The 18383-nt window shown below is 38.4% G+C and overlaps 3 protein-coding genes across 10 annotated transcripts; all 3 read right to left on the bottom strand.

Moving 5' to 3' along the window:
- Window positions 1-5824: 5824 nt before the first annotated feature.
- On the bottom strand, window positions 5825-8529 carry LOC133791505 (uncharacterized). The gene is made up of 5 exons (XM_062229429.1): window positions 8466-8529; window positions 8245-8375; window positions 7213-8004; window positions 6961-7107; window positions 5825-6499 (listed from the first exon to the last, which is right to left on the bottom strand). The coding sequence occupies exons 1-5, from the start codon at window positions 8527-8529 to the stop codon at window positions 5825-5827; spliced, it is 1809 nt and encodes a 602-aa protein (XP_062085413.1).
- A 628-nt stretch (window positions 8530-9157) lies between these two features.
- Window positions 9158-12099, bottom strand: LOC133790975 (uncharacterized). The gene is made up of 8 exons (XM_062228837.1): window positions 11421-12099; window positions 11031-11108; window positions 10788-10930; window positions 10650-10720; window positions 10349-10444; window positions 9855-9947; window positions 9680-9770; window positions 9158-9527 (listed from the first exon to the last, which is right to left on the bottom strand). Exons 1-7 carry the CDS (start codon window positions 11880-11882, stop codon window positions 9688-9690), a joined length of 1026 nt encoding a protein of 341 aa, XP_062084821.1. The 5' UTR covers window positions 11883-12099; the 3' UTR covers window positions 9158-9527; window positions 9680-9687.
- A 1447-nt stretch (window positions 12100-13546) lies between these two features.
- LOC133790973 (ATP-dependent Clp protease proteolytic subunit-related protein 3, chloroplastic) lies at window positions 13547-17257 on the bottom strand. Of its 8 annotated transcripts, none has more exons than XR_009874096.1 (11): window positions 16855-17257; window positions 16205-16306; window positions 15420-15542; window positions 15213-15272; window positions 14939-15035; window positions 14787-14860; window positions 14566-14619; window positions 14400-14483; window positions 14188-14315; window positions 13910-13942; window positions 13547-13828 (listed from the first exon to the last, which is right to left on the bottom strand). XR_009874096.1 is itself a non-coding variant. In XM_062228832.1 (10 exons), the coding sequence occupies exons 1-9, from the start codon at window positions 17143-17145 to the stop codon at window positions 14220-14222; spliced, it is 981 nt and encodes a 326-aa protein (XP_062084816.1). In that variant the 5' UTR covers window positions 17146-17257; the 3' UTR covers window positions 13547-13942; window positions 14188-14219. The 8 variants fall into 8 exon arrangements, 4 of the variants coding, with proteins under 4 accessions (XP_062084816.1, XP_062084818.1, XP_062084817.1 ...); XR_009874099.1 differs by having other exon boundaries at window positions 13910-13938; XR_009874097.1 differs by having other exon boundaries at window positions 14192-14315.
- Between the last annotated feature and the right edge of the window lie 1126 nt (window positions 17258-18383).

Below are 18383 nucleotides of genomic sequence, written 5' to 3'. Positions count from 1 at the left end.
GTTATCGGTTCTTCCTCTGTTCGAGCTTTTTTGGGAGTTCGCTCCTTCACATTCAACATTTCAATGTTCTGGTCGTAACGTAAGGTTCAGGCGTACCTTTCCCTTGCCTTCCCACTGTCACCCGCCAGGTGTGGGCCACCGCAAATGGTCAGCAATGTACCAGCAACTGGAGCTGGCTGTAAAAGGGGCGAGCGTTGGCGTACAGGTGCCTGCTCGCTGCCTCCTTAAGCCTCTCGCTGAGAACCTCCAGCAGCTCGTATATATCTCCTCATGTGTCCTTGTCTAATAAGGAACTCAATCTCATCCTTGATGAGCTGGTTTCACTCGGTTGTGTCATGACCGTAGTCGTTATGAAAACGACAAAACTTAGTAGTATCTCTCTTGGAGATGTCTTTCCTGATTGGGGCTGGTCGCCTGAAGGGAACAGATGTGTGAGTGGCCTGATACACTTCTGCTCTGCTATCGACTAGGGTCGTATAATTGGTGAACCTCGGCTCATATCTGTTACTTTTAGGGGGCTAGTTCTCAGACGTTGATGGTTCGTGGTTCGCCCTTTTTCCTCCGTTTTTCTCATTATTTTTGTCGTTGCCATTGGGTTTCCCAGATGCATTGGTGGCTTTAGTGGGATCTTCTTTCGGACCTTGGTCGTTTGTGGGTAACTTCCCTTCGTTTTCTATGGCCTCCTCGAGCTTGATGTACTTGTCTGCTCGGTCCAGAAATTCTTGGGTGCTATTGACCCCATTCTTTCGCAAACTGTTCCAGAGGGATGAATGGCGTCGTACTCCAGCAGTACAAGCCATCATCTTTCCTTCATCGCCAATCGTCTTAGCCCCAGTAGCAGCTCGCATGAAACGTTGAACATACCCTTTCAGGGTTTCTCCCTCCTTCTGGCGTATCTCGACCAGCTGATTGGCCTCGGTCGGATGTACTCGATCAGCATAAAATTGCCTATAAAACTCCTTCACAAACATTTCTCAAGACACTATGCTGGCTGGAGAGAATTTGAAAAACCACTCCTATGCAGTCTCGGACAAGGTGGCTGGAAAGATTATGCATCGAGCGTCGTCTGACACCTTTTGGATGTCCATCTGTATCTCGAATTTGTTCACATAAGATATAAGGTCTTCTAATCCAGTGAAGTTGGGCAAGACCAGCATCTTAAATTTTCTTGGAGTCTCGGCCATCGCGATTCTTTGCACAAACGGAGTGCCCTTTCTCCGGTCAAATTCAATGTGGGATGTCTGGTTCTTTACTAATTGTTGGACGACCTGATTTAAAGCATCGAGCTGGGCCTGTACAGCGTTTGGCACTATTGGAGCGACTGGCACTGGAGGTGCATACTCGTCGTGTCTTTCTCTTCTGTCATTGAGAATATCTGGCAAATCTTCCTCCTTACACCTTTGCTCGCTCGCGCCCAGTCGATCAAAGACGTTGGGCTGTCTTGGCTGCTCCCTAGCATTCTGGCTCATTCGTCGGTTCTCTCTTGGGGGAGGGTTCTGTTCTCCACCCCTCCCTTCTTGCCACCGACCAGCATTTCTTCTGCACGAATTCGCCTCATTATAGTCATGGCCATCCTAAAGTGTGAGCGACTATGGTGCGACCTGCTGTTCGCACTATTTCCCCTTCCCCTTGCTGGCATGTCCCGACTGACAGGTGGAGGCCTGCGTTGGTCGGTAGGTCCCCGGGCATTATTATGTCGTGGGGGACCCCTGACCGCAGAGCCTGATTTAACTTACCTTCTGCTTGCAGAAAGACATTGTCCCCTGCTCGGTGGGTTTGGCTCCTCAACAGTCTGGCGCCTAGGGCTTCGGGGAGGCTGCCCAGCCCTATTCTGCCTTTGCTGCTGGGGATTATCTCGACCAGCGCGAGAGGGTGGTTGATGCTTTGGATCCTGAAATGGCCTATCCTGTTGAGCAGCAGGGTGTTGCTCCGGCCTCTGAGGGGTTTGCCAGTTGAGGAGGAGTGTGGTGATGGTGGGGATGATCTGAATGTGGACCTTGCTGTGGTTGCGCACTAGGTGGTTGATCCAGTTGGGAAGCCGGTGTAGGCTGTCCTCGGGCCAACTGAATGGCTGCCTCCAGGGCGGCAGTGGCGTTCCTTTGCCGGCGGTCCATGTCGGCCTGTCGTTCATTCAATTCTTAGCATTGCCTATCAATCTCTCTCTGCTGCAACGCCATCGTTTCAGCCACATTTTCTTGATTAGCCCTCAGATTGGCTAATTCCTCTTGTAATACAATCAGAGTCTTCCTCAAAGTCTCAAAATTCATTTCCTCCTCTTTCAATTCCACTTGTGGCTCATCCTCAGCCACATTTTGCAGAGGAGGCTGGGTTGGTGCAGTACTAGAGGTTTGCCCAGTCTTCCTAGCTATTTTCGCCATTTGATCTTCTTGGAGGTCTTGAGTTCAGCTCTCAATGAAAGCACCAAAATGTTGACCCTTGATTTGGTCAACGACACAGAGTCAAGTAAAGCAAAAAAAAACAAGATGATTCAAGATCAAAAGATAAATGGCAACAAAGTTCTTAGTGTTCTTAGCAACTCCACCTCGATCGTTGATCACCTACAGGGTAGGCACTCGAGCGTTATCCAACGGTCATGATTATCAAGGCACGGATCGCGATCATTAACATGAGAAAAGGAAGCCTCAGATAAAGGGCGAAAGGACACTTCGGGTACGGATTGGACGTCTTGGGTATGGAACGGACTCCTCATTAATTGCACCAATTGATGGGCCCAACAATGGGGAGTCGACATGTGGCGATACCTTTTTGGAAATGCGACTTCATGGAGCCAAAACGTCACCCCCGAAGACCTTTGAGATTACTTATCAGTCCTAAGTCTTCACTGTCTGATGACAAGTGAAGACTTGGAAGGCAAATGTTGTCCGTAATTTCATCATTGGACACGTGGCAGTTATTAGAGAAGTAATTAAGCTCCTCGGGAGATAGTAAAGTTCTGTAGAGCTCGCCCAGAGCTCCTTAGAGTGTAGTCTCCTCCCAACAAGCCATGATCCTATTTTAGGCGTGGATGTCTCCAAGTGAGGCCACGTCCCGAGGACCACCCTAGCGGTCTTCCCGCCTCTTTGACCTGATAGTCCTCCAGGTCTAGGAATTTTGTCCTCAGGGCCTAGAGAGAGCATCAGGTGTCAGTCACTGCAACCTTAGGCCACCGTAAGATTGTTTGACAACTTTTTGGATGCCTCAAGTGGTGGTATTGAGTTCGTACACTCGACAATTGACATTTTCCACAATGCTGCCTGACATAGGAAAACGTGCAGCTGCATTCTGATAGTGTCAGGGATATGCCTCCGCTGAAATAGTGGGTTGCAACCTGCAAATTCAGTCCAGTGCAATCTACATGGGCCTACAGCCACCTTTGTCATAAAAATGTGTTTTAATTAGGTTTTTAATCCCACTTATGTGAGAATATTCTTGTAATAACTCCTCATTAAGAGAGTTAATGGCCCTCAACCTCTATAAATAGGGCTAGGGCACCATTGTAAAAAGGTTCACAACTTCTTGTACTCAGAGCACTCTATACACTGCCTAAGAATACCTCCATTGAAGCTTGCCATCTTAAGCTTCAAGAACACTAATAGTAATACTAAAGACTCGTGGACTAAGGTTGTTTTATAACCTGAACCACGTAAAATCTTGATGTTAATCTTCTTTTTTTCTTTCTATTATTAAGTTGATAGCGAAAAAGACAATCAACAATGTTTATGTCATTCTTTTATATATAATATTGTTTATTTATTTAATATTTACATGACAATCATAAAAAACTTAATAAAAATAATTAATAATTTTTCTAAATAAAACTAAACAAACTTGCATTGCACATTGCTTGCACCTAGTATTAAAAAACTGTTGAAATGGTGAGGAAAAAACCTTTCTTGCTATATTTCTATTCTCTGATGTGTATGTACAACCTAGGACTAGAGATATATATAGGAAATACAGAAATAATTACATTAAACACAGAAATAGGAACCGATTCCTATTCCTAGGAATCCCAAAGATCAAACATCAATACCCTATTTTTTTCTAACTGTCAACACTCCCCCTCAAGCTGAACTATAGATATTGATGAGTCCAAGCTTGTTTACAAGAAAATCAAATGTTTGTTCAGATAGTCCCTTTGTGAGAATATTAGCAAGCTGTTGATTAGTATGCACATATCTAATGCTGATAACTCCTCTGTCAATTTTTTCTTTGATGAAGTGACGGTCAACTTCCACGTGTTTGGTTCTGTCATGATGTATAGGGTTATGTGCAATGCTGATAGTAGATTGGTTGTCACAGTAGAGCTGAATAGGGGCTTCATATTTAATCTTCAATTCTTCTAGTAGACGTTTGATCCATATAGCTTCACACACTCCATGAGCCATGGCTCTATACTCTGCTTCTGTACTGCTTCTTGCAACCACAGTTTGTTTTTTACTTCGCCATGTGGTTACATTCCCCCATACCATTGTGCAATATCCAGATGTAGACTTTCTATCATCAATTGAACCAGCCCAGTCTGCATCTGTGAACACTTCAACCTTTCTCTCAGTTGTCTTCCTGAAAAAAAAAAGACCCTTTCCTGGAGTTTGCTTGAGATATCTCAGAATTCGATACACTGCATTGAGATGTCCCTGACATGGATCATGCATGTATTGACTAACTAGACTCACTGCAAAAGCAATGTCGGGTCTAGTATGTGAGAGGTAGATGAGTTTTCCTACCAGCTGTTGGTACTTCCCCTTTTCAACTGGACTTCCTTCAAACATTTTCCTTTTGTCTCCGAGCTCAATTGGAGTTTTGCTGGGTCTGCTTCCGAGCATTCCTGTCTCCTTTAGAAGATCTAGAGTGTATTTTCTCTGGGACACGGAAATACCTTTTTTACTTCTAGCAAATTCCATACCCAGAAAATATTTGAGAGCACCGAGATCTTTGACTTCGAACTCCTTTGCCAACATTTCTTTGATTGAGTTTATCTCCTCAATGTGATTACCAGTGATAATTATGTCATCAACATATACGATTAGTACCGCAATTTTTCCACTTCCTAAGTGTTTGACAAAGAGAGTGTGATCAGTCTGGCCTTGTATGTATCCAAGCCCTTTGACAACTTTCAGGAAACGATTGAACCATGTTTGGGGAGATTGTTTCAAGCCGTAGAGAGATTTGTTCAGTTTGCAAACTGTGGTTGTCTTGAGAGATTCTTCAAATCCCGGAGGCTGACTCATATACACTTCTTCTTCAAGTTCCCCATTCAAGAACGCATTCTTTACATCAAGCTGATGTAATTCCCAATCCATGTTAACCGCTAGTGAGAGTAGAACTCTGATAGTGTTGAGTTTGGCAACTGGAGCGAATGTTTTCGTGTAGTCAATTCCATAGGTTTGAGTAAACCCCTTGGCAACTAACCGAGTTTTGTACCTCTCAATAGATCCATTTGCATTGAATTTGACGGTGAACACCCATTTGCACCCTATTACCTTCTTGTCTGGTGGTAACTCTACTAATTTCCACGTTCCATTATGTTTAAGTGCTCTTATTTCTTCAAGCACTGCTGCTTTCCATTGAGGAGAATCAAGAGCTTCTTCGATATTCCTAGGAATCACAACATTTGATAGATTCGAGGTGAAAGCTTTAAATGGAGATGACAATTTTGAGTAAGAAATGAACTTTGAAATGGGGTGTTGGGTACATGATCTGGTTCCTTTCTTTAATGCAATAGGAATATCTAGATCTGACTGTTCGTTAGATGGGAGAATACCTGGATCTTTTGAGGGAAGTGGTTCCATCACCAGATTGGGCGTTTGACTATGCTGAGGATTCATAACTTGTTAATTCTCCTGGAATACACCTGAATCTCTTTCTGTACGTTTTGGTCTTGAGGATGTCCTTCTGGTTCAGAGTTTTTAGGAGAGGTTGGTGGATTTTCTTGTTCAAGAGGGAGAGTCTGGATATCTGGTTCAGAAGAAAGTGGAGTGGAAAATGGAAAAAGAGTTGTTAAGGGTAATTCTAACCCCCACGACCATTGAGCTTCTTGCTGGTGATGGTTGGACTCCCCCTGAAGCGATGTGGGAGTGAAGTAAGGAGTATCCTCGAAAAATGTGACGTCACATGAGATGAATGTTTTTTTGGTGATGGGACAATAACACCGATAACCTTTTTGGGTAGGAGAGTAACCCAAAAACACAGTCTTAATGGCTCTAGGATCAAATTTACTCCAATGGTGGGAGTGAACATGCACAAAAGCAGTGCAACCAAATACTTTAACAGGTAGAGTATTTGTAGAGATGTGAGGATGTAGAGATTGAAGAACAGAATATGGTGTTTTGAACTGAAGGGGTCGACTAGGGAGGCGATTAATGAGATAAGCAGCAGTAAGGATAGTGTTGCCCCAAAGATGTTTAGGGACATGCATAGTGAACATAAGAGCACGAGCTACTTCTAAGAGATGGCGATTTTTGCGTTCAGCAACTCCATTCTGTTGCGGAGTATCGAGCTTTAATGGACAATCCCATTTTTGAGAAGATAGGGACCAAGAGTGGTATTGAAATATTCAGTACCATTGTCGGTACAGAGTATTCTTATAGATATTTGGTACTGTGTTTGGATCATTTGATGAAAGTTCTGAAAAATTTGGCATGTTTCAGACTTACTTTTAAGAAGATAGACCCAAGTGAGACGTGTGTGATCATCAATAAAAGAGATAAATCATCGCTTACCATGAGAAGTATTGACCTTGGAAGGTCCCCATATGTCACTATGAATCAGAGAGAATGGGTTGGAAGGTGTATATATTTTGTGAGGGAACGAAATTCGTGTGTGCTTGGCAAATTGACAAATATCACAATGAAAATCAATAATATTCTTATTTACAAAAAATGATGGGAATAAGTATTTTAAATATAAAAAACTTGGATGCTCAAGTCGACAATGCCATAACATAATTGTTTTTGAAACAAACGATGAACTTGAACAAGAATTAGAAATAGAACTTGAACCCAAACGTAATAGAGAAGAGAGCTCGTTAACTGGATGTTGCCTTTCAAAGAAATAAAGTCCGTTATGAACCCTAGCAGTGCCAATCATCCTCCCCGATGATAGATCCTGAAATTGACAAGAATTTGACATGAATTTAGCGAAGCAATGATTATCACTGGTTAATTTTTGGACAGAGATTAAATTGCATTTCAAATAAGGAACATAAAGTACTGATTTAAGAATGAGGTCAGCAGATAATTTAATAGTGCCTATTCCAAAAATAGGAGAATGGGTGCCGTTTGCAATTGTGACACTAGATTTGGTGGAACATGGAGAATAAGTATCAAACAAATGTGGTAAACCTGTCATGTGATCAGTGGCGCCCGAATCGATGATCCATGGTGTGTTGGAGGTGGAAGAAAAATTACCAGAGTGTGCAACAGAGGCACTATGAGTCTCAGGACCGGAACTGGGGTTTATGGATGATTGACTCAAAAGAGTGTATAGGTGGGCAAGTTGTTCCTTACTGAATGAAGGGGTACCAGCACTATTCTGATCATTGGTACTCTCAGTTTGAGTTTGATAGGCCTTTCTTTCATTTTGGCGGCGAGGGGTCCAATTGGGTGGTTTACCATGGATAACCCAACAAGTAGATCGAGTATGACCGTGACGTTGGCAGTGATCACACCAAGGCCGATCACCCTTACGATTAGGTTGAGGGTCAGGAGTGGATCTGCCATGTGGTGGAGGGCCAGATTTTGATACGAGAGCTGAGCTTTCAATGGGCTGCAGGTCAGGAGTAGTGAGCATGACACGACGATGTGCTTCTTCACGTCTAACCTCAGAGAAGGCTTCTTCAGTGTCAGGAAATGGGGCACGACCCACCAGACGACCTCTAACTTCATTAAGATTACTGTTTAACCCCGTAAGAAATTCAAAAACTCGTTCTTTCTCTATCTGCTGCCGCTGGATTGTAGTGCAGTTAGCACATAGTGGTGTGATATCCAGATACAAATCGAGCTCCTGCCACAAGTCTTGTAAGTCAGAAAAATATTGGGTAACAGTTTGATTACCTTGCTTGATTTCTTTAAGCTTGGTACGGATTTCGAAAATCTGAGAGGCGTTACCAAGGTCAGAATACATTTTTCGGGCAGCGTCCCACACCTCCTTAGCAGTCTTAAAGAACAGATATCTGCGGCTGATTTTTGAGTCCATTGAATTAATTAACCATGCAAGTACAATAGAATTTTCAGCTTGTCATACCTTGTATGTAGGATCATTGAAAAGAGGTGCAGGGAGATCACCAGTAATGTATCCTAGTTTACCACGACCACAAATGACAAGTTTGACAGATTGGGCCCATTGTAAATAATTTTTGCCATCAAGTTTATGGGCTGTAATATTAAGTGAACCACTATCAAGGTTATAAAGAGAGCCCATAGACCCACTGGGCTAAGTGTGGGCTGAGTTGGGGTTAGGGTCACCTTCATTGGGCTGGGTTGAGTGAGGCCCAATATTTTGAGAGGTAACTTCCTCACTATTTGACATCACAGAGGGATTGGTGGCTGTGAGGGAGAGAGCCGAGAGTGGAGCGATAGAGGGCTACGGGGGCCGACTGTAGCGTCGCCAGACTGGACTGCTGCCGGATTGGACTGGCCGAGACGCTGGAGATGACGCCGGAGAGGAGCGACTGGAGGTTGAGCGCCGGAGTGGAGCGACTGGAGGTATTGCAGGTCTGGAGTAGGTGCCAAATGACTTCGCCGGAGGCCTGGAGTGTCGCCGGACTGGTTTGCGACTGGAAGGAGGGACGACCGCCGGAAAAAATGGAGGAAAAACTGAGGGTAGACAGAATCGAGCCTTATGGCTTTGATACCATGCTGAAATGGTGAGGAAAAAACCTTTCTTGCTATATTTCTATTCTCAGATGTGTATGTACAACCTAGGACTAGAGATACATATAGGAAATACATAAATAATTACATTAAACACAGAAATAGGAACCGATTCCTATTCCTAGGAATCCCAAAATTAAACATCAATACCCTATTTTTTTCTAACCGTCAATAAAAACATAAAAATTTTGAAAATTTCTTTTATTGTAAATTCAACCATATTCTAAGCTAAATATGATACAGTGCTAAAAAAAAAGTATTCAATTCAGTCTGAAGTAGTAGTATTATCTAGTCCAATTCTTAGCTCATAATTTTATTTTATTTTTCTATTCACCGTTGGTCTCCTACGGATTACATTTGTTTACTAGCACATCTAGCAAATGCTAGTTATTCTGAATATCTAGCATTCTGTTTCATTGGAATATTTTCGAGACATATTTACTCGACTAAACCAAGGGCAACAATAGTTTATGATCTCAAGTCTCAACAACATATTCTGGATATAATGGAATCAATCATGATTATAATGCATCAGATTGACAGTAATACATCAAGTGAAAAATCACATTGCCTGAACAAGTACTACATCTTTGTTTTCTTAACCATTCACTGTTGTGAGAATAGCCATATATGCAATTTCCACGTTATACCATCCTGCCAATCAAATATGAGGTTGATCATCCACAAAAATCAAATAAGGATAGACTACTAATGGCTTAGACAAGTCGAAAAGAAAATACTAATTCTCAAGATAAGAGTAAATAATATCAAATAAAAAACAAATCACTTTCTTGTATGCAACTTACAAAGAATGTCAGCAAATAAAAAGTTGATAATTTGGTTTAACATCTCCTACGTCCAAGTAATTGACATCAGCTACCACCTCCCCAAAATCATCTGTGTCAGAACCAACAATAAATCTTGTATTAATATATAATCATCTGAAACCCAGAAATATGAGAGAAATGTTAAAGTTCAGACCTTCATATATAGTCCTAACAAACTTTACATATTCAGGTATAATGTCTCTATAAATAATTCCTCCTGGACGAGCATCCAACACCACTAGCACACCTGTACGAATCCATATCGTTTAGCTTTTTTGTGTGTGTCTACATTTTGAGATCAATAATACTTCAGCATGAACTTTTCAATGATTAAAACAGAAGAAATGAGAATTCAAGTTTAATATAAATGTAAAAATCAGTCTTTGTACTCATTATGAGATCAAGAACACTTCTGTCTAAGAGTATACATGAAAGGAACCAAATAAATGAGATTTATGTATGTATTTGAAACAATATGCTTAGCACTGGAATACATGTCAAGTTGAAAAATTCACAAGGATGGAAAGTGAAAAGGGACAATCATACCATGTAGTTGAACTCCAAAACTTAAAATTCCATAAAGCTATTATCTAAATTGGTTCAAATAGACATGCCATTTATGAAGAAAATGGATAACTGGGAAACTACCTGGTGCTGCCCATGCACCATTTGAATCACTAGGCAACGGTGCCAGCCAAAGAATATTTCGCAAGTTCATTGAATAATCGTATCTCACATTTGATCCTGAAAGAAAATGGAACTGCAAAACATGAATGATACGAAGAAATCAATTTTTAGCATTTTTTCATGTATTTTCCTAGATAGTCATCTGAACCTTGCCTAAATAAAGTACTCACGAGAAAATGAGAAAGCTGAAAATTTTAAAGGGACGGACAGAGTTGAGTAAACCCCTAAATTTAGAGGGATGATGTTGTATACTAAAGTTTACCTTTTTGGCAATAGCCCATATTGTAAGGGAACACTTTTTTATCCAATGCCGGGTACTCTTTAGCATGGAACCTGCAATGCAAGCCTTGTAAGTACCAGGAGCATAAAGAAGGGAATAGACCACAATGATGCCACTTACAATATACCAAGCCTTCCACTGTCTGTGGCTAGAAAAATATGGCCATGAAAAAAATCATATCGATTCAATAATGTATTCAACCCAACAGCAGGAGCACGAGCAGCAATAAGTTCAAACAAAAACTTGAGGTACGAATTCAATTCCTGCAATTTGGCAATGAAAACACACCACTCATCAACAATGCGAAACGCAATGCATGATTTTGGTAGAGTTAAAATTGAATTTTGTTCCTTAGATGCAAACCTCACTAATAAACCGAAACCCATATGGAGTTCGAGTGAGTTGACATCGGTCTTCATTTGATCCTTCAACATCAGGTACCTATTGCATTACAAAATGAAGCCTCCTTCAGTGTTTTCTTTCCTTATTAAGAAGGAAACACCCTTTGGTTAGCAATGCCATAAAGATCAACAATGTCAAAACTTTTTTTTATGAACAAATCGTCATCGTTGCTTGTCATCACCAATGTGTATTGACAAACACTAATATGCTTCACTTGAGTAAATCTAAAGCACAAAAACTCAATGTGTGAATGACTCTAGTGTCTACATTTACAGGGAATTTATAAACAGAGCCAACTGGTTCGATGAAGATGACAATAAAAATAAAAATAAATAAATAAAAAGAACTAACAGGGATGACAGTGGGGTCAAGGGCGAGGTGGATCGCCGCGGAATCTCCACGAGAATCGAAAGCAAGGCGAGCCAAGTCCAACACTGACTGCGGAGGCCACCATATAAGCTCATCCTCCTCTCTACGTGTCCGACCTCCATTTCTGTTTGAAATCAAGCTCTTTCTATGAGAACAACTTTTGGGTACCGTTTTAATCCCATTGGGAGTAAAGGGTACGAGAAATTTGAAGCAGGAATTGAGTTCTTGGGCTACAAAAGGGTTGACCGTTGAGGAACAGCGTCTATCGCCGAGCAGGGTAAGTAGGTCCGAAGGGGTGGCTTTGGGTGCTTTTGAAGGTGAAGATGGTAGCGAAAATGATTTAAGACGAGAGAGAGGTGACGAAGACGATGAGAAGGAGCAAGCGGCTGAGAGGGAGAGGGAGAAAATGATAGTGAATTGGAGTGAGAGAGATGATTTCGCCATTGAATATCTCTATCTTCTCAGGGAGTGAGACCTGGTTCTGAGAAAATAGTAGAATAATAGCAATAGGTGAGACCTGAAGTGGGTTGCCATTGCTTTGGCCAATGAATGTGAATTAAATAATAATAATAATAATAAATATATCAATAAAATAGTTATTGAAGCAAGAAGATGACGAAGAAGATGATGATGGCGTATGGAATTTAAGCTAACTGGGACGATGACCATTCACCGTTGCATACAGACATAATAACTGTTGTAAAATGAAATAAATTGCACAAAAATAAAATAAAAGTTCACACAAGGTAAAAGAAAAAATGCAAAAGGAAAAATAATATTTTATTAATGACAATTCAGATCATATACCCTAAACTCAATTTTGTTCAAAATATTTTTAATTATAAGATCAATTCGTTAAGGTCAAGACCAACGTCATTATAGCATATATATACCGTGAGACTGCATATAAATCTCAAATCCGACTTCAATTAATACAATATTTAGCCGTGACATATATATTGTGTACTGTTTACACAGCAAAAGCTTCTTTTTTTTTTTATATAAATATATATCATATTTTAAAAATATATATATATATATTTATATCCTATATATAAACATATGTGTATTATTTGAGTCTATATTTTATGTTGAGTTTTATAAATTATAAATACACATGTAATTTAATTTTTAAAATAAAATTTCAAATACATTAATTGAAACTTTGTGGGACGAATATAGTATTGGAAAATTAGTTTAATTTAATTAATATTTCAAGGGTGTGTTATGTTTTTAGAGTTAATTGAAAGCATTTTATTTTAGTAGTGTAATATTTAAATAGGAAAATATAATGTGTTATTATAATTTGTCAAATTTTAATATTTATAAAATAATTTTAATGTAATTAATAATAACATTTTTACTTAATTGATTAATTAAATAAATAAATGATAAAATAATATAATAATAAAAAGAATATATTTTTTGGTGTTGCGGTTAGAATTTAAAAAAAATATGATGCTAAATTTTTTTAGTTTTGGTATTGGTGCAACACCATATATGATATTATGGGTTAGAGATGCCGAAAAACTGAGAATGAAATATATATTTAAAATTTTTTAACCAAAATTTGGCATGAGTAACTATTTTGATTTATTTTCTAAATCATATGAGATCTGAATTATCTTTTAACAAAAATAGAAGTACTCGCGTATTTAGTAAAAACATACATTGAGGAGACACTGTTATTTTCCCTTCTCAAACATTCTGCTGCAGGCTGTATCCCACAATTTTTTTTGAAAAAAAATATAAAAACCTCTAATAATTTATACTGACAAATTATATTTAATATTCTATTGCACGTATAAAAAAACATATTAAAAAATGTTTCAATATAAAAAATTGAAATTGAAATTCTAACCATCAACGTACCGAAAACATGAAAACACAAACTGAAGAATTTTCAAATTCATTTTTTTTTTTTTGTTAGATTTATGATAGTTAGTGACTCTTTTATCCTTTTATAAAAAAGTTAAATATATACATTCTGGTCCTTCGTAGAGACAAAAATATAAAGACGGTATCACATGTTTTGAGTCAGTCACAAACATTCCTGGGACACTGTAATATTATATCAAATAATAATTTATGTAAGTCATGGTTAGAGGTTTGTTCGAACAAGTGATCATCATTTCATTTCCAAGGGACAAGAACAGAAGATTTGGGAAACAAGATTAGTCAAACCTAGGGAGCCAAATCTAAACATTACAGAAACTCCAAGCTTCCAAGTCTTCAAAATCACTTTAATCTTGGACATATTGAGGAACATGAATTTCAATATTCAAAACCAGTACAATGATCCATAAACTTATTAGTATTTAGGACACTTTGAGCTAAAAATCTTGACGAGCCCCTCCTCAATCTTCAAGCCTCATGTTTTGATCGGCAATCTACTTCCAAGAAAAAGTATGGCTTCTTGTCAAATGTCTTGAGACACTAAATAAAATCAGCTCATCATCTGAGAAACATACCCCATTTGTAGCTTTCTCCTCCTATAGGACTTCCTACATTAAAACAAACATCTCCATTAAGTTTTCCGGTAATTCACATTTTGTCATTTTCCTTTCAATTGAAAATAATAGACTATCAGGTTAAATGTTGAGTTTGATAGCTTATGTGCTCTTAGAATCAAGCTATGATCACAGGCATGAATCCTAGTACAGTACAAACAACATTTAGTAGAGCGTGTATAAATTAACAATTTCAGGCATTGCACTCAAGTGGCATGAAGAAGAAAAAAGGAGTTTACCTACATTGACTGTCATATCTACCATAAAGAAACTAAATTCCATCAACAACTTTGATCCCAGCGCCCTTGTCCCAATCTTCTGGGGGAGCCACATCGGACATTATCTTTTCTTGACCACGCCAAAGAACCTGCACATGGGTTCATTTAGACAGTCAAAAGTGAGGAACTATGGTACACAAGAAAACATATAGGTTCAAAGCATATGAACTTACTTTATCAATCACTCCAAATTCTTTAGCTCTTGTAGCATCCATGTAAAATGGCCTTCTCATCACCTTAGCTACAGTCTCTTCTGACTGATAAAAAAAATTGTCTTTATTTCTCCAGTCATATTTATGTGAAACATAATAGTGACTGATGTTAAGGAATCATACTCACATTTCCAGTATGCCTGGCCAGAAGTTTTACAAGAGTATCTCTATTTGTAACAATCTGCAGAAATAAGTTGAGTATTGAAAGTTCCAGAATGAGAATTTGAAAGGAGTTGAAATATACATGCACATATGACATTATGCTCTCAAATGAATGTTTTTTGCATTCTTATTGTTGTATTGCACAATGATCTTTCGAACTTCAGATGGAGATGCACAGGAACTAACCTCTTTTGCACGAATTAGAACATCACTAGCAGGCATCAAACCAGATGATGGGACTCGAGGTTGTTGGATCATGGCTGAACCAGAATTTAAAAGCATGTTAGAATTTTAAAAGTCCTTAGTTGCAACAAATAGAAGAGCCAACAGCATTTTACCTTTTGCATGTGGCATCATAAACCGTTTACCCTTAGTTCCTGCAGAGAGTAATAAACATGCTTGACCTATAGCAGCTCCAACAGCAACGGTATGTATCTAACCATGTAAAAAGATAAAAGGCAAAATGACAACGTAATTAACAGCACAATGAAGAAAGGGTGAAGAAGGCACTAGGACAAAAGCGCAATCAAACCACCACCTCATCCACCATCACAGTTATCTGAACAGTGCAAATAGATAATAACCAGAAGAAATTTTGAAAAAAGTACTCACTTCATTTTTTAACTGCCTCATTGCATCATATATAGCAAAGCCCTCTGACTCCATCCCAACCTAATAGGAAGTCGAATCCAAAAAATGACATAATTGAGAACATTCGTGATAGAAAGTGAGACTTGAGAGGAAAAGAATATTACTTTAGAAACAAATAAGAGGGGCGGGAAATATTTTTTCACATATGAAGATAAATGCAACACTTACAGTTTCACCATCATCACGAGTAGTTCCTGTAGAGTTTATATAGATATAAATCGGCTGTTTAGGATCCATCCACTGAAGATACATCAATTCCGCAACAATAAGTTCTGTGACAGCTGGTACCAACTGAAAGACAACAAAGCAAGATGTTGTAAATATTGAAAGATCATCCCCGCAAAGCAACTTAAAAAGAAGTTGCTATTACTATCCAAATGCAATCAAAATACGATCATTAGAACTCCTTAAAAATGATCATTGTTTACAAGCATACGGTTCACATTCTATTATTTACCAAGAAACTCAACAGATATCAAGACAATTTAAGGAAATGAATCATTTATAAATACCACAGTATTGAACCAAACAAAAGAAAACTGATAATTCTGAAGAGTTAAACTCTATTTTTTTTATAATAAATATAAAGATGATAGAACAAAAGCCAAAAAGGCACTAATATTTCATATAATGAGTTACAAGGATAAGAGCTATGATCTTGTCCAAGAATCAGGATCTACACAGTAAAATTTTCTGGACACATTATTGTCATTATTTATTAGTTCAGAACTCTTTGGGAAACAAAGGACTGAAACTATCTTTGCTTACAAATATAAGGATAAAAAAAAGGTCAGATTCTCTGCATCACTACATACTTCATGATAAACAGCTTCAATAATATGACAGATTGTCGTAATTTCATCTCTTCATCAGCTAATTAGGAAAATTTCAAATGAGACGAACTTTAAGATAGAACTAAAAATACTTGAGACAAGTAAGCTTTAATCACTTACAGGCATGCCAATATAAACTATTCTTCCATGGAGCAACAATGAAGGTAAGTCCGGGGGCGGCCTCCTAGGCCTATGCTCGTTGTATGAAACTGACCTTTCCACCTATTTCAATCCAGTGAAACCATCCAATTACCAAAAATCCAAACCATAATAAAAACTACGATATTAAGTAACTTATTCAATTAAGGATAATTTAAAACTTGTTCTTCCTAGCATCCACAAATAAAGGGGCGAGTGTACATTTAAAAAAGCCTGAAATATGCTACTTTGACGTTGCTTGACTCACACCAAACAAAACTTTACCTTTCTTCGAATTCGCTAGAAAAATCAATTATTTGCTCAGAACAAAAGATTTAATCCTTGATTAAAAAAAGTTCTACTAGATAACTTTAGTCAAGGAAACCCTTTTGAATTAGCTCAGAAACTCCAACTCAATCATTAAGAACGAACATACTCAAATTAAACAAGATATATCCACTCGGAACCAACCAGAGGAAATTCAACAATCAACACTGACAACCAAAATCGCATTAGAAGTAACATAATTCAACAATAAAAAAGAAAGTAAAAAAAACCAAAAAATTTAACACAAACCCAATAAACTCAATTTAAATTCACAAGCATAAGAGGCTGAGTGAAAGAAAGAGTACTTGAGCAGGCGTAGCCATGAGTGTTGGAGAGTCGAACAAATCCAAAAAGGGGGGTGAGTCAGAGTTGGCAGGGCGGTTCAGTAACGTCTCTGGTGAAGTTGCAGCGACTGAAGCAAGCTTCGACAAAAATGGGTCCTTGGGGTTTATGGGGGGAACGGGGATTTTAGCTTTTGCCCGGGCATTAATGGCACATAAGGTCCTGAAATTGCTAAGAGTTTTGGGCCTAATAGATGGTGAATAAGAAGACGATGGCAGTGAGGCAGACATGGGTATTTGCAAGCTGATAACCATTGTTAACCTCTAATTTTCTTCGTGCAGGTCTGAATTTTTCTCGGAGAAGAAAAGAAAATGTGACGATTTCGCTTGCCCCAACCACTGATTCTTGGCCACGACGAGGACGACGAAGTAGCATATTGGAATATGGTTTGGTGGGTCGGGCTTACAGTTTAATTTTGGGCCTCAGAAAGCCTGCACTGCAACTGTAGTACAATACGACATTAATTTTTCTGTCGTTTAATACGTCAGCTGTATTTGTATTCTCTTCTCCACCACATTATCGTCGTTTTCTGAATGCTGTCGTTTTTACCACTGTCGTCTTTTTGGCTTTCTCCTTCTTCGGTTGCTTTAATCATGTTGGACCAATATATATGTATGAATGAATATTTATACTTAGCACCTTTGTTAGTATTTTAATTCCAAAAAAACTTTGTATTTTAATTACAATTATACTGTTTTTCATAGACCGGTTTAAACATAAGTGATATTTTTACTTCTTCCTCTTTTATCTATCACATTGTGCACGTGCACTTAGAGTTGCCGACCACTAGAGGGGATTTTTGTACAAGTGCTGGACTAATAGAAAGAGCATCCGCCGACGAAGCTCCGACTAAAGTTTCGCTGCCAATCGTCATCGAACTCCAGTGCATGCGCTGGTCAAAGGCGACACCGACGACATTTTGACCGTTTTTTCCAGATATCTCCAACCACCATAGACTTCAAGGGTGACACTATTGGATCGAGTTTTTCGTGACGAACAAAACCCAACTACCCTTTTTTCCTACATCATCGATTTTTTCCATCAACTTTGTGGTAAATCCACCACTATCTAAGCATTGGCGCAACCAATGACCATTTGGACTCAATAGTGGTACTAATGTTAAGGTTTATGTCCTAAAAACATATAAAAAGATATTTTATTGATTTAAATAAAAATATAATTTTATTATATTTGAATGTTATAATTATTATTTGAATAATTTATATAAATATCATAAAATTACATATTTATTTATGAGAATATGATATTGTATTAGTACAAGAGAATTAAGATCATATACAATGAATAAAATAGTCAATAACATATTAAAGTATGGAATCTTTAATGAGTGGTTACTAGTATAGTTTGCTAAGCATAGGGATGCAAGCAATCTAGATTCGTATTACTGATATAGATAAACATCTTGGTAAATGTGTTGTATATAATAGTGATTATATATGACATGACCGATATGAATTCACTATCTTTATAA

This window comes from Humulus lupulus, chromosome 7, assembly GCF_963169125.1.
Source record: "Humulus lupulus chromosome 7, drHumLupu1.1, whole genome shotgun sequence".
Taxonomy (NCBI): Eukaryota; Viridiplantae; Streptophyta; class Magnoliopsida; order Rosales; family Cannabaceae; genus Humulus; species Humulus lupulus.
The sequence above is the reverse complement of the archived record's forward strand: the minus strand, read 5'-3'. Positions and strand labels throughout refer to the sequence as shown.